General features: G+C 51.4%; 1 protein-coding gene across 2 annotated transcripts; it reads left to right on the top strand.

Moving 5' to 3' along the window:
• Positions 1 to 6598: 6598 nt before the first annotated feature.
• On the top strand, positions 6599 to 20984 carry COMP (cartilage oligomeric matrix protein). 2 transcript variants are annotated; one of them, XM_058821259.1, is made up of 20 exons: positions 6599 to 6761; positions 9132 to 9215; positions 10391 to 10479; positions 10890 to 10941; positions 11560 to 11732; positions 13420 to 13557; positions 14090 to 14167; positions 14576 to 14743; positions 15500 to 15604; positions 15722 to 15829; positions 16201 to 16360; positions 17146 to 17264; positions 17540 to 17592; positions 18381 to 18574; positions 18950 to 19128; positions 19288 to 19336; positions 19506 to 19702; positions 19809 to 19981; positions 20151 to 20290; positions 20436 to 20984. In XM_058821259.1, the coding sequence occupies exons 1-20, from the start codon at positions 6692 to 6694 to the stop codon at positions 20480 to 20482; spliced, it is 2376 nt and encodes a 791-aa protein (XP_058677242.1). In that variant the 5' UTR covers positions 6599 to 6691; the 3' UTR covers positions 20483 to 20984. The 2 variants fall into 2 exon arrangements, with proteins under 2 accessions (XP_058677242.1, XP_058677243.1); XM_058821260.1 differs by lacking the exon at positions 9132 to 9215 and having other exon boundaries at positions 6677 to 6761.
• Positions 20985 to 21478: the final 494 nt, after the last annotated feature.

The following is a 21478-nucleotide window of genomic DNA, read 5'->3' as shown; positions in this document are numbered from 1 at the left end:
TTTGCCTAAGGGCAACGAGACCACTTCAAAGAGCAGCATGGAAAATTTGCTGTTTTCTTTTCTTTGTGCTCTTCCCAAATCTCCCCATTCCACAGCAAAAAATCCCCACCTCTCCTGGAGAGTTCTCATTGTAATTCAGAAAGGTTTTCTCCCCCATTTTCCTAGATAAGAAAAAGCCCTTTTTCCTCACACTAGTGCTAAATGACTCCTATTAAAACCGAATTTAAGCGAATTTAAGTGAATTTAATCTCTTCCTGAGACGAGACAGGGAATATTACATTCAATAATCAATTTATTTCCCCCGTTTTCTCTGTCTCACTCAGTATTTCCAGTTGGGAGAAAGGGAATTAACACAACCCACAGTGATCGATCCTTTCTTCCTCTCCTTACAACCCAAATCTCATTTCCAGCAGGGAGAAGGTTTCTGTCTCCTGCCAAGAGCTGGCTGCACAATCATTTGTACAGAGCACCTCTTTGATCACTGGTGTCCTGAAAGGACCTGATTGCTGCGTTTGCCTTTTTCCAGCTGTTAAATCATCCCAGATATCTTCCTGCTGGGTTTGTTTAGGGTTTTTTAACGGAAAAAGGGAAAATTGGGAGAGGAAACCAGGTCCTGCTGCAGTCAGTGGGAGGAAGAGGCAAGAGAAGTGGGATTAGTTTTGAATTAATGAATGAAAAGTTGGTTTTTGCTGTGTGTTCAGGAGATTTGGGCAGGTTTTCCTTGAGCAAAGGCCTGGCATGGAGAATCTCTGGAGTTCCCTTGGGATGCCCATCATTTGGGACCCTGGCTCCCCAAATCCAGGAGTTTCACCCCAGAAATCAGTGGATGCATCATTTGGGACCCCTGGTTCCCCAAATCCAGGAGTTTGACCCCAGAAATCAGTGGATGCATCATTTGGGACCCTGGCTCCCCAAATCCAGGAGTTTGACCCCAGAAATCAGTGGATGCATCATTTAGGGTAAAAGGAAAAGCCAGGCTGCTTCAAACAGCTTTTGGTTCCAGGCTCTGCCGTCCCAGAGGGTTTTGGGAACACGGAGCAGTAGATGTGTGTTATTGTCATTATGGCTCTGGGAAGTGTTTTGCAGGAGAAAATCCCAAAAAAAAGAAAAAGAAAAAAGGGGAGATCAGAGCCAAAGGGCTTTGAGTGGGAAAAGCTGAAGGCTCAGAGCACGAAAGTCCCAACGATTCCCAGCAAGCAGCGATGGCTTTTCTCTCTCTCGTCACTTTGCACCTCTCCCAGACAAAACATCCCCAGCCTCCCCCGATTTCCCAGCGCAATTCCAGGGAATCCTTCCCGGATTCCTCGGCGTGTCTGGGCTCCCGCTGGCCGCTGCAGGAGGAGCAGCTCATTGTTAGGAGCGATGTTAATCCCGAGCTCCAGACCGTTCATTGTCCCCGCTAGGGAAGGCCGTGAATAGTGCAGGAAAAAATGCGAGCGGTTTCCTGCGGGGGTTCAGGGAGCCCTCCGGGGGCTGGGATTGCGCCATGGACGGGCCGGGAATGCTCCTGGGGAATGGCTCCTGGGGAATGGCTCCTGGGGAATGGCTCCTAGCCCTGGATGGGGAATCGCTCCTGGGGAATTGCTCCTGGGGCTGGGATTGCGCCATGGACGGGCCGGGAATGCTCCTGGGGAATCGTTCTCAGCCATGGATGGACCAGGAATTGCTCCTGGGGAATCGTTCTCAGCCATGGATGGACCAGGAATTGCTCCTGGGGAATCGTTCTCAGCCATGCATGGACCAGGAATTGCTCCTGGGGAATCGTTCTCAGCCATGGATGGGGAATCGCTCCCATTCATGGATAGGCCTGGAGTTGCGAATCGCTCCTGGGGCTGGGATTGCACCATGGATGTGCTGGGAGTGCTCCTGGGAAATCACTCCCAGTCATGGATGGGGAATCTCTCCTGGGGAATCGCTCCGGCCATGGATGGGGAATTGCTCCCAGCCATGGATGGAGCAGGAATGCTCCTGGGGAATCGGTCCAGCCATGGGAATCGCTCCTGGGAAATCATTCCAGGTTGGGCCTGGAATCGGGAATCACTCCTGGAGAATTGCTTCTGGGGAATTGCTCCTGGCCATGGATGGGGAATCTCTCCTGGGGAATCTCTCCCAGCCATGGAAGTGCTAAGGGATCACTCCCAGCAATGGACGGGCTGGGAATCGCTCCTGGGGAGTCGCTCCAGCCATGGATGTGTCAGGAATCACTCCTGGCCATGGGTGTGTGGGGGAATCGCTCCCAGCCATGGATGGGGAATCAATCCCAGCCATGGATGTGTCAGGAATCGCTCTCGGACGTGGGTGGACCAGGAATCGCTCCTGGGGAATCGCTCCCAGCAATGGATGTGCCAGGCAATCTCTCCCAGCCATTTATTTGGGAATCGCTCCTGGGGAATCTCTCCCAGCCATGGCAGTGCCAGGAATCGCTCCCAGGGGGTGGCCCCAGCACAATTCCCACATCCCACCCCCCTGTGCAGGCTCCTTACTGGGCAGACTGGGAGGGATGGGACACAGCTCCTCCTGATCCCACCTGCCCCAGAATCCATCCCCTCTGTCCCTGCCGGGGCTGCCTGGGGACATTGGGGGACCTGCCTTGGCCTGCTGGTCACGGGTGGGTCCAGCCCAGGTGAGTCCCAGGTGTTCTCAGGATCCTGCTGCCACAGGGCTCAGGTTGATTGATCAATCCCAGGTGAATTCCAGGTGTTCTCAGGATCCTGCTGACACCAGGATTGGGGTTGGTGAAGCCCAGGTGAATTCCAGGTGTTCTCAGGATCCTGGTGACACCAGGGCTCAGGTTGATTGATCAATCCCAGGTGAATCCCAGGTGTTCTCAGGATCCTGCTGACACCAGGATTGGGGCTGGTGAAGCCCAGGTGAATTCCAGGTGTTCTCCTGGGACAGGATCCTGCTGACACAGGGCTCAGGTATTCCACACTTTGGGTGCTCCATGTGCAAATTCCCCAAATCCCCCATGGGAACAGCTGGGCAGTGCAGCTGGAGGCAGGAGCCTCCTTCCTGTCCCCAGACCTGACAAAATCCTGCTGCTCTAAGCCTGCACAAGCAAGAATTTAAAAAGATCAGGATCCAGATTTTATAAAGATCAGAATCCAGATTTTAAAAATATCAAGATCCAGATTTTCCAGCTTGATCCTGTTCAAAGCCCAGTCCCATCCGTTGCTAAAACAATCCCAGCAAACAGATCCCAACAGGATCCCTCGGAGCTGAGCTGACGACCTGCAGACGCTCATTAATTAATTAATGATGGGCAGCAGCAGCAGCAATGACGTGAGACCAACACCAGAGTGATGCAGAAATGAGAAATAACCCCGTGAACCCCTGGGTTCGTCATCAATGACCCATCCAGGGCTGCTCCCAGCCTGTGCACTCTGCTTTGTGTCTCTCAATTCCTCAGCAAATCAAGGCACTCGTTTGTTAAATCGTTTAATGCTTTTTATTTTTCCGTTTCATCAGTGGCAAAGTGAATCAAACCTGGAGACAGCTCCGTTGTGCAATTTAGCCTCGTTTTTTTTTAACTTCAGCCTTAATTTTTTTAAATTTAGCCTTAATTTTTTCACTTTATCCCTAATTTTTTCACCTCACTCCTAATTTTTTTAACTTCACCCCTCACTTTTTCACTCTGTCCTTTATTTCTGCAGCTCTTTTATTAATAGGATCTGAGCCGTGGCAAGGCTGGGTCAGCAGCAGGGACTGGCACCTTGGGACCAGGATGGTTCTTCCAAGTAAGGTTGGGCTTCCAAGCATAATTTCATTGGGATTTATTGGGATTTTATTGGGATTTATTGGGATTTTATTGGGATTTATTGGGTTTTGGGGTTTTTTGGGGGGTTTATTGGGATTTATTGGGATTTATTGGGGTTTATTGGGGTTTATTTGGTTTAATTGGGATTTATTGGGGTTTATTGGGATTTGTGCTTATTGGGATTTATTTGGGTCCCAGGATCCTAGGAAAGCACGGAATTGCACTGCAGGTTTTCCAAACCACACTGAAGGGACAAATCTGCTCCTGGAGTCCCTGGGGAATTAAAAACGGAGGAATGGCCTTAAAATTCCCTTAAAACTGGGAATGTCACTGCCTGCATCCCCCTGGCTGGAAGCATTTCAAAACAGGGAAAATAAACCTTTGGAGGCCCAAACTGTGATGGAAATGAGAAGGTTTTTGAGGCTTTCCTTGTGTCTCCCCTGTAAATTTGGATTTTCACCCCAGAAATGCACCAGAGCCCCTCAGAAACCTCCCCAGCCCAGCTCCAGGCCGGAGATGTTTTCCACTTATTTTTAGACCCTGACCTTCCAAGCTGAAAAATAACATTTTCCTCCTCCTGACTTTTGTCCTTCTCTTGGCAGGGGCCTGCTCAAAACAGAGAAATGGAAAATATTTCAGCTTGCAGCAGCAGGAGCTTCACTTTCTGCTGTTTGTTTGTGAGCTCCTCTCGTTTGTGATGTCAGCTCCAGGCAGGAAAAAAAGGTGGAACGAACCTGGCAGTGCCCAGACTCCCAAAAATCCCAAAAAATAATTTTCTGATGCGTTTTTGATTTTGTTTTCAGTCAGTAAAGCTTCAGTAATAATCCTGCTCCAGGCTGGGAGATGTTTCCCCATCAGCTCCTCCTGAATTTGGGTTTTTTCAACAGGAACAAGCAAAAAAAAAAAAAATACAAAAAAAGATAGTGATAATGATTATAATAAGATGATGATAATAAATAATAGTAATAATAGTAATAGTAATAATGATAATAGTAATAATAGTAATATTACTACTACTGCTACTACTATTGCTACTACTACTACTAATAATAATGGGTTGATTTATCCAGAAATCCTAAAACCAGGGAAATTCCAAAACTGTCACTGAGCCCAAATTCCTTTATTTCCAGTGGGAATTTGCTGCAAAAAAAAAAAAAAAAAGGTAAAAATCCATAAATTCCAACATTCCTGGCACACCAAACTGGGAATATTTATTATTTATTTTTAAATTTATAATATTTATTATTAGTTCGTTATTAGGGGGTTTTATTTTTATGTTTTTATTATTCATTAGGTTTTATTTAATTTAATTTTTATTATTTAGTAGTTATGAGTAATTTTACTTTTACTTTTAACTTTTTAAAATTTTTTTATTTCTTTTGTGGCCTGGGTGGGCCCAGCAGCGCCCTCAGGGACCTGGAGCTTGGGAGGTCTGAGGTAAAAAATCCCATTTTCTGTAAATATCCCAAATTCCTGCTGCTCCCACGTTTTCCAGACTGAGCTCCTGTTTCCTGGGGCTTTGCTGCATTTCTGGAATGTTCCAGCCCTTCCCAGCTCCCACCTGGAATTTTCTTGGGAAATTCTTGGAAGTTTTTCCAGCTTTTCCCAGGGTGGATTCCTCACTCCTGTCTGTGCTTCCTGATGGACACAAAAATCTGCAAAATTCGCTTTTCCCCCTCATTTTTGCACTTTGTCCTTCCTGCAGGAATAAAACTAAAACGCCCCCTCAGCCCCTCTGGAAAAGGGTTTGGGAATAAAAACCCTGGGGATGGGAGCGGATCCGATTTCATGCGGGGGAAATTTGCCCTCCGGGAGTTTAAAGGAGCATTTTCTGTAATCCGGGGCACTCCGGATATCCCAGGGCACTCTCAGGAGGGAAATGCAGCCCTGAATCATCGTCTGCCCCGTGTCTGCGAGGGGTAAATAAACCCCTAAAAAACAAATGATAATGGTTTAAAAATCTGGAACTTTCTTCCCTATTTTAGCGGGAAAAAAATTTTAAAAAAATCTGGAATTTTCTTCCCTATTTTAGCACAAAAAAAAAAAAAAAAAGGACACCCCCACCCCCCCCCCCCAAAAAAAAAAAAATCCCACCTAAAAACACCTGGAATTTTCTTCCATATTTTAGCACAAAAAATATAATAATTTCTTAAAAATCTGGAATTTTCTTCCCTATTTTAGCACCAAAAAAACCCAAACCTCCCCTCCAAAGAAAAAAAAAAACAAAAAACCCCTAAAAATAAAAACCAAAAAGTAAAAAGACCCTGGAATTTTCTTCCATATTTTAGCAAAAAAAACCCAAACAAAACCAAACCAAAACAAAACAAAAAAGCAACAAAGAAACAAAAACATCCCAAAACCACAAAAACAAACAAAAAAAGAAAAAGAAAAAAGAACAAAAAAAAAAAAACCAAAAACCACTGGTGTTTCTTCCAGTTTTTTCTTCCAATTTTTTTTTTTCTTCCCTATTTTAACACCAAGAAAAGAAAAAAAAAAAAAAAAAAAAAAAAAAAAAAAACCACGGGGAATTTTCTTCCAATTTTCTCTTCCAGCTTTTTTTTTTTTTTTTTTTTTCTTCCCTATTTTAACACCAAGAAAAGAAAAAAAAAAAAACAAAAAAAAAAAAAAACAAAAAACCACGGGGAATTTTCTTCCAATTTTCTCTTCCAGCTTTTTTTTTTTTTTTTTTTTTTTTTTCCCCTGCCTATTTTAACACCAAAAAAAAAAAAAAAAAAAGTCCCAAAAAAGCCAAAAAAGAAGCGATTTGCGCGCTCCGCGGCGCTGTCTGTGTTCTCTCCGCAGCTGGCGCGGCGGCGGCGGTGACGCGGGCCGGGGGCAGGACGGACACGGACGGACGGACACGGACGGACACACGGCCATAAATAGCGGCCCCGCGGGGGCAGCCGGGCAGAGCCGCCCCCGGCCAGCCCCAGCATGGTCCCGGCGCTGCTGCTGCTGCTGCTGCTCGGCTGGCCCGGCTGCTGCGGCCAGCAGAGGAGGATCGGTAAGGGCCGAGCCCTGCTCCCGTGATGGGTAACGGCGGTGTGACCGTGGTTTAACTGCGGTTTAGGGGTGCTGTAGTGATGGTTCAGCTCGGATTTAATTCTGCTTTAACTCTTCTTTGACACTGATTTAAAGCAGATTTCATTCTGATTTAACTCTGATTTAGTCCACGTTTAACTCTGATTTCATTCTGAGTTCATTCTGATTTCAAACTGCTTTAGCTCTGATATTATTCTGGTTTAACTCTGCTTTAACTCAGATTTAACTCCACTTTAACTCTACTTTAACTCTGACTTAACTCTGCTTTAGCTCTGATTTCATTCTGATTTAACTGTGATTTAATCCTGATTTAACTTTGCTTTAACTCGGATTCAACTCTTCTTTAACTCTACTTTGACTTCATTCTGCTTTAACTCTGTTTTAGCTCTGCTTTAACTCAGCATTAACTCTTCTTTAACTCTAACTCTGATTTAACTGTGATTTCATTCTGCTTTAACTCTGCTTTAACTCTGATTTCATTCTGATTTCATTCAAGTCTGATTTCCTTCTGCTTTAACTCTGCTTTGGCTCTGCTTGAACTCTAACTCTGCTTTAACTCTGATTTCATTCTGATTTCATTCAAGTCTGATTTCATTCTGATTTAACTCTGCCTTAATCCTGATTTAATCCTGACTTCATTCTGATTTAAATCTGCTTTAACTCTGATTTAAGTTGGATTTAATCCTGATTTAACTCTGCTTTAACTCTGATTTTATGCTGATTTCATTCTGCCTTAACTCTGCCTTAACTCTGCTTTAACTCTGCTTTAATCCTGATTTAACTCTGCTTTAACTTTGCTTTAATTCCACTTTAACTCTACTTTAATCCCAACTCAGTTCTGATTTTTTGAGGGTTTTTTAGGCTGCTCTGAAAATGCTGAGGGGTGGAAAGGATAAAGAGGGAGGATTTTTCAGCTGGGGCCTGAAAATGTTGAGGGGGATTTTGTAGGAAAATTTTGTGTAAATAATGCTCCATGAGATTTTTTAACCCAATTTTCCTCCTGAGAGGTGAAACTTTATTTAAGGAAAATACAGGAAATAAATAATTTAATGAAAGTTTTGTTTAAGGAAAATAAAGGAAATTAATGATCCCCATCCCACAGCACATCCTTGGATTTCCTGCCCTCCAGGAATGCTCCAATTCCACTTCTCCAAATCTGCTTTTGGGGAATTCTCAGCTCCAGGAGGATTTCTGGCAATCCAAGTTATTCCCAATCCAAAATTTACTGGAGATCTCACAAATATTCACCCTTTTTTTCTGGGGGGGGGAAGATCCACGAGGTTTTTGGGTTTGTTTGTCTTGTGGAAATGAGGAATTTTTATGAATCAGTGCTGGGAAATTCTCCCTGCTCAGGCAGAGCCCAAATTCCAGCTGATTTTCCCCCTGCACACACAGAGGGGTTTGTGGGATTTATTCCTGGTTTTCTCTTTGCTGTAGGTATGGGGTGGTTTCTGTTAGGGGATTGGCAAATCTGGGAAAGAAGAGAGAAATTATGGGGAAGAAAATTAGAGAAAGTAGGGGGGAATGGAGAAATTAGAGGAATAAATAAATTATAGGGGGGAAATTGAGAAATTATAGGGGGAAAATTGAGAAATTAATAGAAAAAAATGAGACGTTATGGGGGAAAATGATAAGTTATAGGAAAATTGAGAAATTGTAGGGGAAATGGAGAAATGGGGGAAAATAGGGAAATTATAGAAAAAATTGAGACATTTTGGGGGAAAATGATAAATTATAGGAAAATTTGAGAAAATAGAGAGAAAAATAGAGAAATTATAGGAATAAAATGAGAAACTCTAGAAAAACCCAGAGAAATGAGGTTGTGCGTCCTCATGGCCAGTGAGGAATTTGACGCTGGGATTTTGGGAGAATCCCTGAGTCAAACTCTGTGCCCAGTTACGTTCTCACTCCCAAATTATTCCTAAAATCCCCGATCCCAGCAGCACCAGCTCCATCCCTCCCTCCCTTGGGCACATCCAGATTTTTGCCCCATCCCAAAGGGGCCCTGCAGACCCCAAATCCCAACGGGAGGGAACGGTGGGATCGCATCCCTGGCTGAGCTCGGGAGCTCGTCCTGATCCTGTAGAATTCCCAGTTTCCCCTGGAGAGGATCCTGATCCTGCAGAGTTCCAGATTTCCCCTGGAGCTCATCCTGACCCTGCAGAATTCCTGATTTCCCCTGGAGAGGATCCTGATCCTGCAGAGTTCCAGATTTCCCCTGGAGCTCATCCTGACCTCCAGAATTCCCAGTTTTCCCATGGAGCTGCTCCTGACCCCCTGCAGCATTCCCGGTTTCCCCCGGCTGAGCCCCCCTGTCCTTTGTGTCCCCAAGATCCCAGCCGGCCCTTCCCCAGCGCCGCCGCCCGCAGGGAGCCCGCCTTGAGCCGCGGCATTCCCGGGAATGCGCTGGGAGCAGGTGAGAGAATTCCGGGAATGAACCTGGGAAAGGGGAGAGAATTCCCGGGGATGAACCTGGGAGCAGGTGAGAGGGGAGAGAATTCCCGGGGATGAACCTGGGAGCAGGTGAGAGGGGAGAGAATTCCCGGGAATGCGCTGGGAGCAGGTGAGAGAATTCCCGGGGATGAACCTGGAAAGGGGCAGCATTCCCAGGAATGAACCTGGGAGCAGGTGAGAGAATTCCTGGGAATGAACCTGGGAGCAGGTGAGAGAATTCCCGGGAATGAACCTGGAAAGGGGCAGCATTCCCGGGAATGAACCTGGGAGCAGGTGAGAGGGAAAGGAGCTCTGGGAATTCCACGGGAGCAGGTGAGAGGGGCAGCATTCGCAGGGATTCCATGGGAAAGGGGCAGAATTCCCGGGTATTCCATGGGGCAGCATTCCCGGGTATTCCATGGGGCAGCATTCCCAAGAATTCCATGGGCAGCATTCCCAAGAATTCCACGGGGCAGCATTCCCGGTTTTCCACACCCAGAACAGCCTCGGGCTCCAGCCATGCCCAGCCCCAGCCCAGGATTTGCTGCTCTGGGCACCAAATCCCTCCCCAGGTGTGAGGTCCAGGGCTGGTGCCAGAGCAGATCCCAGAGCTGCTCCCAGATTCCAGCCAGGAACTGCTCGGGGTGGAGGCTGAATGTTAAATTATTCATATAATAATATATGAATGTTATCAATATAATTATTATATTCTCTAATATATACAGAATGTAATACAGTAATTATGTAGTCTATATATATATATTATAGATAATATATATTATATATAATTATTATTCATGTATTAGAAAATATTATAGGAATAATAATTAAAATATTATTCCTATCATTATTCACATTATTATAATGAATACTTTATAAAATATTATGTGAGTAATAATTAAACATTATTAATATCATTATAATTAATATAATAATATGTGAATATATAATATAGATATATTCATATAAATATATGAATATACTCTCATATATTCATATTTTCATATATATTAATGTATTTCATATAAATACATTCAATAAATATATATGTATTCATATAATATATATGAATAGAAACCTTCCCAGGTTTATAATCAGCCTGGATTATAAACCTGGGATATTCTGGGATTTTTCCCAACAATTTTGGGGTTTTTTTAGGAGGAGGAGAAGTCGGGCCAGAAATGCTGCAAGAAATGAGGGAAACCAACCGGGTGCTGCTGGAAGTTCGGGATTTGTTGAAGCAGCAGGTGGGTGGAAAATTCCTGATTTCCTGAGGTCTAGGAATTCTCTGCTCCCTGTGCAGAGTGAGTGAGTTATTGCTGCAGAACAGAGTCCAGAGGTGGTTTGTAATTGGGGGATAATTGGGAAAAACTCCCAAGTTGGGGGAAACTTCAAGGTGGAAAAAAACCCCTTTAAGTTGGGAAAGAATTCTGGTTGAAAAAAACTTCAGGGTGGGGAAATCTTCAAGGTGAGAAAAACCTTCAAAAAAGGTTTTATTTATTATTATTATTAGTAGTAGTAGTAGTGGTGGTGGTAGTAGTAGTACTAGTAGTAGTAGTATTTATTTATTTATTTTTGATTGATTGATTGATTGACTGATTGATTTCACTGGCCGGGCTCCCGGCCCCGGCTCAGCCCTGCTGCTGTTCCCCTGCAGATCAAGGAGATCACGTTCCTGAAGAACACGGTCATGGAGTGCGACGCCTGCGGTGAGTGCCCTCTGTGCCCTCTGTGCCCTCTGTGCCCTGTGCTGCCAGCCGGGGGCAAATCCCAGTCAGTCCTGGTTATCGCAGTTAGTCCTGGTTGTCACAGTTAGTCCTGGTGATCCCAGTTAGTCCTGGTTACCGCAGTTAGTCCTGGTTGTCACAGTCCTGGTCACCACAGTTAGTTACTCCTGCTCATCACAGTTGCTCCTGATCCTTGCACTCTTCACCCCCAGCCTTTGTTTCTGCCCCTCTGCCTCTGAGCTGGGGTGGTGGCCCTGGGACACCCCAGAACTGTACTGGTGGCTCTGGGACATCCCATAGTGGCTCTGGGACACCCCAGAACTGTACTGGTGTCTTTGGGACACCCCATGGCAGCTGTGGGATACCCCAGAACTGTACTGGTGGCTCTGGGACACCCCAGGTAGTTCTGGTGGTTCTGGGACACCTCATGGTGGCTTTGGGACACCGCAGAGCTGAGCTGGTGGCATTGGGACACGCCATGGTGGCTTCGGGACATGCCAGGCAGTTCTGGTGGCTCTGGGACGCCCCAGGCTTGTTGTGGTGGCTCTGGGACACCCAGTGGTGGCCCCGGGCGCTGCCCTCACCCCGCGCTGTCCCCAGGCATGCGGCCGGAGGTGACCGGCCCCGTGGTCACCGTGACCCAGTTCAAGCGCTGCGTGCCCAACCCGTGCTTCCCGGGCGTGCCCTGCACCGAGAGCGGCACCGGCTTCCGCTGCGGGCCCTGCCCGGCGGGCTACAGCGGCAACGGCACCCACTGCTCCGACATCAACGAGGTACAGAAACCGGGCATCGGCGGGGTAACACCACCGGGCACCGGTGGGGTAACACACGGGGCACCAGCAGGGTAACACGCCGGGCATCGGCGGGGTAACACGCCGGGCATCGGCGGGGTAACAACACCGGGCACCAGCGGGGTAACACTGGGCACCAGCGGGGTAACAACGCCGGGCACCAGCGGGGTAACACTGGGCATCAGCAAGGTAACACCACCGGGCATCGGCGGGGTAACACCACCGGGCACCAGCAGGGTAACACCACCGGGCACCAGCGGGGTAACAACACCGGGCACCAGCGGGGTAACAATACCGGGCACCAGCGGGGTAACACTGGCACGGGAATGGCAGCACGGCCACGGGGCTGCCCCGGGCACCGAGAGACTGTGGGAGATGTGGGAGCTGCAGTTCTGTGCCTGGCACACGTTGGGGTTTCTGCAGGAGCTAGGATTCCTACAGACTCTGGAATTCTGTGCCTGGCACACACTGGAACCCTGCAGGAGGTGGATTCCTGTAGGAGCTGCAATTCCTGCAGGAGCTGCAGTTCCGTGCTTGGCACACGCTGGGATCCATGCAGCTCTGGAATTCTGTGCCTGGGACATGCTGGGATCCCTGCAGGAGCTGCAGTTCTGTGCTTGGCACACATTGGAATTCCTGCAGGAGCTGCAGTTCCATGCCTGGCACACGCTGGGGTCCATGCAGCTCTGGAATTCTGTGCCTGGCACATGCTGGGGTCCCTGCAGGAACTGCAGTTCCGTGCTTGGCACGCACTGGAATTCCTGCAGCTCTGAAATTCTGTGCCTGGCCCTCCCCAGGGAGGCTTTAGGATTTCTCCCAACAAAATAAATCCTGAGGTTTGTGCCACACAGGGAGGGGAGTTTGGAGCACCAGAGCCGCCTCCTTGGCTGAGGAGTTGTAGAGATAAGATTTATTAGGTGTGGAATGGGATCAAACAGTTCCCAGATAATCCTTGAAACAGCAAATCTCAACCACAGGGCTTTGCTTCTGCCCTTAAATCAAACCTGGCTGGGCAGATACTGTGTATTATTTTTAGGAAATTTTCTCTTTTTTTAGGAAATGTGGCATTCCACCAGTTTTAAGCTCTGTGTGTGTGCAAAGCTCTGCTCATCCGTGGATTTTTTTGTAGGGCTCCTGAGCTCTGTGCTTCCCAAGCTATGAACTTGATTTTCCCACTCTTGCACAGCCTCAATTGCATTTCAATTTAAAAACCTGCTGAAGGCTCCATGGGAGATTTTGGGATTGTCAGGCCAAAATGTGGGATCCACTGTATCCCTGTGATGCATCTGCCAGCACAGAGCATAAAATGCAGGGAAAATGATGAAGTGTTGGAGGAAGCAAAGCATTCGGAGCGGTTTTGGAAAGAAAGAGTGGTGAACAAACAACTCGAGTTGTGTTTCAGAGCCAGGGTGGGGAATTGTCCAGTCCCCTGGGCTCTGAGGATTCCAGGAAGGAAAAGGTGAAGCCAGAGCAGCTCCCTGGTGTCACCTGAGGAGAGTCACAGCTCAGAGTGGCTTTGGCTCTGTTCTATTGCACCCAGGGCACACCCGGGCTGAGGAAGTTCTGTGCCCTTTTATCTTCCTTCAGACCAAAACCCCGAGAGCTGGAGGTGCCCCAGGGCTGGAGCTGCCCCCTGGCACCGCCCTGGGCACCGTGTGTGTTATTTCAGTGCAATGCCAACCCCTGCTTCCCGAAAGTGCAGTGCATTAACACCAGCCCCGGCTTCCGCTGCGACCCCTGCCCGCCCGGCTTCACGGGGCAGCTGCTGGAGGGGGTGGGACTGGCCTTTGCCAGGGCCAACAAGCAGGTGAGGCCTGGAATGTTCCGTGCCCCTCGGGAAATGGCAATTCCCTCCCCACTGCAGCTGGGAGTGTGAAGGAACGGGAGGGAAACACGAGGTGATGGTTCCCAGGGATGGAAGGGACTCCTGGCTGATGGAAGGGAGGGTGGAGAGGGGCTGGGAGGGAATTCCCATCCCTGGAAGGGTCCCAGGCCAGCCTGGAGCAGCCTGGGATGGTGGAAGGTGTCCCTGGGAATGGGGATGGGAATGGGAATGGGAACAAGAATGAGAATGGGAATCCTTCCTGCTGGGACACAGAAAAGTTCCTGCAGCTGCTGCCACCCCCTCCCGGCTTCTCTGACAGCTCAAGGCAGATCAAAAATCCCAACAGCCTGGGCTGATTGGGGTTTTTAGGGATAACTGTCCCACATGTGATTCTGGGAATTTGGGGCTGATCATGGGCTGTGTGTCCTGTTCTCCCTGGGGTGGGATGGAGGTGAAGGTGTGTCCTGTTCCCCCTGGGGTGAATATGAAGGTGAGTCCTGTTCCCCCTGGGCAGGTGTGCACCGACATCAACGAGTGTGAGACTGGAGCTGCCACGAATTGTGTCCCCAACTCCATCTGCATCAACACTCGGGTAAATCCTCAGGGATGCGGGGAGGGTCCCGGGGCTGGAGCCGGGCTGGGAGAGATGGGGGGGCTCACTGGAGAGGAGAAGGATCCAGGGAGAGCTCAGAGCCCTTCAGGGCCTGAAGGGGCTCCAGGAGAGCTGCAGAGGGACTGGGGACAGGGGATGGAGGACAGGACACAGGGAATGGATTTAAACTGGGAAAAGGGAGATTTGGGTGGGATATTGGGGAGGGATTCCTGGCTGGGAGGGTGGGGATGGATGGGATGGAATTCCCTGTGGCTGTCCCTGCATCCCTGGAGTGTCCCAGGCCAGACCCGGGGCAGGGGAGGTGTCCCGAGGCTGGGCTTTAAAAGCGAATCCCGAGCAGGGATTTCCGGGATTCCCGTTGAGTTCCTGCTCCCGTTCCCCCCGCAGGGATCCTACAAGTGCGGGGCGTGCAAGCCGGGCTTTGTGGGGGATCAGATCAGCGGCTGCCGGAGCCAGACGGCGACCGGGGCCCGGCGCTGCCCCAACGGCGAGATCAGCCCGTGCCACGAGAAAGCCGAGTGCATCGTGGAGAGGGACGGCTCGCTGTCCTGCCAGGTGGGCACGGCTGCCAGCCTGGCACCGGCGTGGGGCACCCTATGGAGACTGGGGTGTGGTGCCACCCTATAGAGACTGGGGTCTGATCCCGCTCTATCGAGAGTGGGGTCGGGTCCGGGTCCCACCCTCCCGAGTCTGGGGTCTGGTCTGACCCTCCTGCACATGGGGACTGGTCCCTGTCTCTGCCGAGACTGGTTGGGGTCTGGTCCGACCCCCGCCCCGGGATTTGGGTCTGGTGCAATCCTCCAGCAATTGGGGTCGGTTCTGATCCCAAACTCCCTGCGATTGGGGTCCGGTGTGATCCCAAATTCTCTCGGTCTGCTCGCTGCTCGTTCCCTCGTCCCTCGCTCCTCTCCCGGGTCTGCCACTGCCCTCTCCTGGAGATCGCCCTTCCCGAACCATCCGTGTGCCCCGAGCTCCTCCCTGGGCCGCTCCCTCCCGCTTTTGGGGTTTTGATTTTCTCTGAAGCGCTGCGAACCTGTCGGGTACAGAATTCCCTGGGGCTGAGCAGGGAGTGTCCAGGGAATCGAGTCGGGGATCGGCGGCCTCAGAGCCGAGCTCTGCTCAGCTTGTGCTGCTCCTCCTCACGTCCCAGCAGCGCAGGGAGCAGATCCGAGCTGGTGAAACCCCAGAAATGTTTCTCCCGGGCGTTATTTCCCCGTAGGGTTTCACATCCCGGATCTGCACCGTTCCGTGCCGTGTCTCGGGTAGATCCCGGGATTTTGGGGGCTGACTCTGTGCGTGTGTCCCTCGCAGTGCCTCGTGGGCTGGGCAGGGAACGGCTACGTGTGCGGCAAGGACACGGACATCGACGGCGTCCCCGACGAGAAGCAGCGCTGCTCCGACAAGAATTGCCGCAAGGTGAGGGGGGAAATGCGGGGATTTCACCCCAATTTCCCTCCAGGCTGCTGGGACCCGCGCAGCTCGGGCTGGGTGCAGTCCCACACCCCCGTGTCTGTCTGTCTGTCTGTCCCGCAGGACAACTGCGTGACCGTGCCCAACTCGGGCCAGGAGGACGCGGACCGGGACGGCATCGGCGACGCCTGCGACGACGACGCGGACGGGGACGGGATCCCCAACGCCGAGGTGCGGGCTCGGCTGCCCCGGGGCTCCTGCGGGGGGATCCGGGGGTCCCGGTTGGGATTTAGAGATTCCAATGTGAATTTAGGAGTCCCAGTGGGAATTCAGGGGTCCCAGTTTGAATTGTGAGGTCCCAGTGGGAATTTAGGGATTCCAGTAGGAATTTAGGGATCCCAGAGTGTGAATTTAGAGGTCCCAGTGTGAATTGAGGGGTCCCAGCAGAGTTCAGGGGTCACAGTGTGGCCTCGCCCTGGGGTCTCTGAGGCTCCCAGCCCAGGCTGAGACCCCCGAGGTCGGTCGGGAGCCCGTGCTCAGCAAGCCCTGCTGGGCACAGCCCGGGAGGTGCCCGTGTCCCCAGCCTGTCCCTGTCCCTGCAGGACAACTGTGTGTACACCAGGAACGCGGACCAGCGCAACGCCGACAAGGACAACTTTGGGGACGCGTGTGACAACTGCCGGCAGGTGAAGAACAACGACCAGAGGGACATCGACGGCGACGGCAAAGGCGACGAGTGCGACGAGGACATGGATGGGGACGGTGAGAGGCAGCTGGCCCGGGCTGGGCCTGTTTGTGTCCCCCAGCTCAGCCCTGGGCACAGGCAGGGCTGTCCCCGTGTCCCCCAGCTCAGCCTTTCATGGGTGCTGCCCTCAGCCTTGGGTTTATTTTCATTTTATTGGCCGCAGTTGTGGTTTCTTCAGGGTCCCCCGTGGCAGGGAGGAAATGATGAATCTGAGTCCATGTTCTTAGAAGGCTCATTTATTATTTTATGATCTATATTATATTAAAGAATGCTATACTAAACTATACTAAAGAATAGAGAAAGGATACAGACAGAAGGCTTAACAAGAATGATAATGAAAGCTTGTGACTCCTTACAGAGTCCTGACACAGCCTGACCCTGATTGGTCATTAAGTTAAAACAATTCACATGAAACCAATCAAACAATCTCCAAACACATTCCAAAGCAGCAAAACACAAGAGAAGCAATCAGACAATTATTGCTTTCGTTTTTCTCTGAGGCTTCTCAGCTTCCCCGGAGAGGAAATCCTGGCGAAGGGATTTTTCAGAAAATGTGACAGTGACGCGCAGTCACAGCCTCGTCCTGGCTGCCTTGTGCTGCATTTTAAGGGAGAAATTTGGGAATATCTGAGTTGCCAGCAGCTCCTGGCTCGAGGCTGGGGGAGTCCCCTGGGGTGGCTTTGGAAACTGAGCTGATCACAGCGTGCACAAAGCTGCTCCCAGCAGCCAGGAATGCCAGCAAGCGCCACCCCAAACCCTGAAATCCTGGATCTGTGTGGATCCACTCTCACCTGTTTTGCAGGGATCAGGAACACCATGGACAACTGCAGGAGAGTGCCCAACCCTGACCAGAGGGACGGGGACGGGGACGGCGTGGGGGACGCCTGTGACAGCTGCCCCACCCTCAGCAACCCCGACCAGGTACGGAGCCCAGAGCGAGCCCCTCCTGTCACCCAGCCATGCCAGGGCACAGTTCCAGCTGCCACCCTCCTGTGCCACAAAAGGAAATTCCCTCCGGAGCAAATACCAGGAAATTTGGCGCTCTGGGCTCTCCCTTCCTGCCCTGTCCCGCTGCTGGAATTCCTCAGGATCCTCCCCAAAAAATCCCACAGAGTCTCCTGCTGTTGGCAGCTCTCTGTTCTCTTCCTTGCCTTTTCCTCTGGGAAATTTAAATTATTCTTCCTTTATTTTTCTAGAAAGACACTGACCACGATCTGGTGGGAGATGTCTGTGACACCAACCAGGACAGGTGAGCTGCAGAAATTAAAACTTCTATTTATTTGCATGAAATCCTGGGAATGAAGGGACCAAAAGGCTGTGAAAACCTGGCTTGCCCTTCTCCTATAAAAAATGGAGGTTTAGAGGTGGAATTTTCTTCAGACCTCACAAAAAGTGACCACTGGAAGGAAGCAGATCCCAGAGCTCCATCTCCAGCAGGAATGTCACTGACATACTTAATGAAAATCCCTTCACTGGGATTTTTCTCCTGAGAAGCCTCAGAAAAGAAATGTGAACAATAATTATCAGATGGCTTAGAATGTGCTCTGGAGATGGTTTAGCAACAGCTGCAGCTTTGGTTGGTTCCATGAGGATTATTGTTAATTAATGGCCAATCACAGCCAGCTGTGTCAGACTCTCTGGTCAGTCACAAGATTTAATTATTCATTCTTTTCCAGCCTTCTGATGTCTCCTGTCTCTTTCTTTAGTATAGTGTTAGTATAGAAATAGAATAGAATATATAGTGTAGTATAGTATAGTATAGTATAGTATAGTATGTGTAATATGTGATATGTGATATATAACATGTAATCTAAAATATAATATAATAAAATAATAAATCAGCCTTCTGAAACATGGAGCCAATTCTCATCTCTTCCCTCGTGCTGGGGACCCTCCAGCGTTCCTGAGCCAGCCCTGGGGTGCCCTCCAAGGCTGAAATCCCGGATGCAGCTGCAGCCCCCAGCCCCGGGGGCGCTCCCCGTGCCGGAGGCCGTGGGTGACGTGTCCCTGTCCCTGTCCCTGTCCCTTCTCCCCCAGCGACGGCGACGGGCACCAGGACTCGCGGGACAACTGCCCCACGGTGCCCAACAGCTCCCAGGTGGACACGGACGGCGACGGGCTGGGGGACGAGTGTGACGAGGATGATGATGATGATGGCATCCCCGACTTCAGACCCCCGGGCCCCGACAACTGCAGGCTGGTGCCCAACCCCGGCCAGGAGGACTCGGATGGTGAGGGAGGGATGGGTCCCTTGGGGCTCCCTGGGGTCACTCCAGGCTCTGGAAGCCGCAGGAATTTGGGTTTTGTTGGCACTGAGTCGTGCCAGGCCTGGGACACTGCAGTGTCCACAGTGCCAGCGCCGGGTCAGGTTTGGGGCCATGTTTGGGATCATGTTTGGGGTCAGGTTCTCTCTCCCAGAAGTGTCTGGGCTTTGAGGGGTTTGTCTGCCAGCAGGAGAAGCCTCCAGGTTTCTCTGCAGCTCCTTGGGGTGCCCCAGTCCCTCGGTGCCCTCAGTGCCCCTGGTGCTGCCCGAGGCTGAGCAAAGCCAGGGCAGGAGCTGCTGCTCCAGGCTCCTTCCTCCTCCTCCTCCTCCTCCTCGTGCCCAGGGGACGGCGTGGGGAACCTGTGTGAGGATGACTTCGACAGGGACATGGTGATCGACAGGATCGACGTGTGCCCCGAGAACGCCGAGGTGACGCTCACCGACTTCAGGGCCTTCCAGACCGTGGTGCTGGACCCCGAGGGGGACGCTCAGATTGACCCCAACTGGATCGTCCTCAACCAGGTGGGGAGAGCCCAGCTGGGAACAGTCCTGGGGGGCTTTCCCTCAAGGGCTCTGTGGTTCTGCAGTGCCCAAATCCCCGAGTCACAGCCCTGGGGCAGCACAAGGGGGGGTTTAGTGTGTCTGGAACTGCACTAAAGAGTCACCATTCCTCTTTCTCAGGGCATGGAGATTGTCCAGACCATGAACAGCGACCCTGGCCTGGCTGTAGGTGAGGAATTTCCCTTCTCCCTTTGGGAAATCATCACTCGGTGCAGCTTTGATCAGCCACTGCTCCGTGACTCCATCCCCTGTTTCCTGTAGTGCACAGAGTCCAGATTCCCCCTGGCAAAATCCACGTCCCCAGCTGAATCCTGGCTCTGTTCTGCTGCCCCTGACAGGGTACACAGCCTTTAACGGGGTGGACTTCGAGGGCACCTTCCACGTCAACACAGCCACGGACGACGACTACGCCGGGTTCATCTTTGGCTACCAGGACAGCTCCAGCTTCTATGTGGTGATGTGGAAGCAGATGGAGCAGACCTACTGGCAGGCCAACCCCTTCCGGGCAGTGGCAGAGCCTGGCATTCAGCTGAAGGTACAGGAGCCCTGCAGGAGGAATTCCCTGCTGGAACTTTGCCTCGGGATCAGCAGCTGTGTGGAAGCCTCTGTGCACACCTTGAGCAGGCTCTCCTCTGTCCCAGGCAGTGAAATCCAAAACGGGCCCCGGGGAGTACCTGCGGAATTCCCTGTGGCACACGGGAGACACCACGGACCAGGTGAAGCTGCTCTGGAAGGACCCCAGGAACTCGGGCTGGAAGGACAAGACCTCGTACCGCTGGTTCCTGCAGCACCGGCCCCAGGTCGGCTACATCAGGTGAGGCTCGGGGCAGGACCGTGCCCAGCAGGGAAATCAGCCCCGGAACGTTCTGGAAGGGAGCCCAGCCATGGGCAGGGACCCCTGTGCTGCCCCTCGGGCATTCCAGGGATGGAGCAGCCCTGAGGCCGGGGCAGCTCCTGCCATTCCCCGCCTTGCTCCCCTCCAGGGCTCGGTTCTACGAGGGCCCCGAGGTCGTGGCAGACACCGGCGTGGTCCTGGACACCACCATGAGAGGGGGACGCCTCGGGGTCTTCTGCTTCTCCCAGGAGAACATCATCTGGTCCAACCTCCGCTACCGCTGCAACGGTGAGTTGGGAAAGGCAGCCTGGGAATTCCGCTCCCTTTTCCAGTCCTGGACACCTGCACAGCCACGGGACGGGGCAGCAAACGGGACCCGAGGCTGTTTTCCCTGCTGTTCCTGCCCCTGATCTCTGTTTGCTGTAACCCTCAGACACCATCCCAGAGGACTACGAGACGTTCCGGTTCCAGCAGGACTGATCCCCGCGGCGCCTCCCGCCCCAGCCCGTGCCCAGCGCCCGCTCCCGCTCCGGAACCGCGCCCCAAGAGCTGCCAGCGCCTCCCAGCCCGCCCCCAGCGCCCCCCGCTCCCCTGCCCCACCAGCAAACCCTGAGAATGGCACACGAGTCCCCCGGGAAGGGCAGAGTGCAGACAGGGAGTGTGCCCAGAAGCCTGAGCTGCTGCAACCCCGGCCCAGGGCCGTGCTGGGAGCTCCTGCAGCAGCTGCGATGGTTGGAGCTCCTCTGGCGCGGGTGATTCCCAGGAATCTTCTCCCTGCTCCAAGGCTCCTGAGTGAGAATGTTGTTTTCCTTTTCAAGAGCTGCTGCAAAGCAAGCTCAGCACGAGTCTGAGAGGGAAGGGACGTGTGGAGCAGCCTCGGTACAAGTTGCTCATTTTAATAAATGAAAAAGCACTTTAAGGAGAGTATCTTTGTTCTGGAATGTTGGAAAATAAACACTTGGAATGCTGGATAATAAATTCTAGATTTCTCCTTGGTCATGTCTGTGTTCTCTCCACTCTTCTGAAGCTTTTTCCTTGCAGATGTGGAAGGGAGGAACCTCCAGGGCTGAGCTCAGTGGGGCTGAGAGAGCCCTGGGCTGGATTGGGAATTTTCTTGGGAATGCCAATGCATGGAGGCACCTTTTCCTCAAGAGCCTCCCTGTCCTCAGCCCTGCCCTGCCTGGTTCTTGCTGGAACAACAATTGAAGTTTCTCCCTTTTTCCCACAGGATTCTCTCAATTTTTCCCACAGGATTCTCTCAATTTTTTCCACACTCTCCCCATCCCATCCCATCCCATCCCATCCCATCCCATCCCATCCCATCCCATCCCATCCCATCCCATCCCATCCCATCCCTCCACCCCCTGAAGACAAGAGCCAGCGGATTTTACCCCTTCAGGCCTTTATTTTGATAAAATTGGTCAAGCCCACATAAGGCAACGCACACACGGCTCCGCCCGCCCCCCCCGCCCGCCC

This window comes from Ammospiza caudacuta, chromosome 28, assembly GCF_027887145.1.
Source record: "Ammospiza caudacuta isolate bAmmCau1 chromosome 28, bAmmCau1.pri, whole genome shotgun sequence".
Taxonomy (NCBI): Eukaryota; Metazoa; Chordata; class Aves; order Passeriformes; family Passerellidae; genus Ammospiza; species Ammospiza caudacuta.
This window is presented reverse-complemented; position numbering and strand designations above follow the sequence as displayed.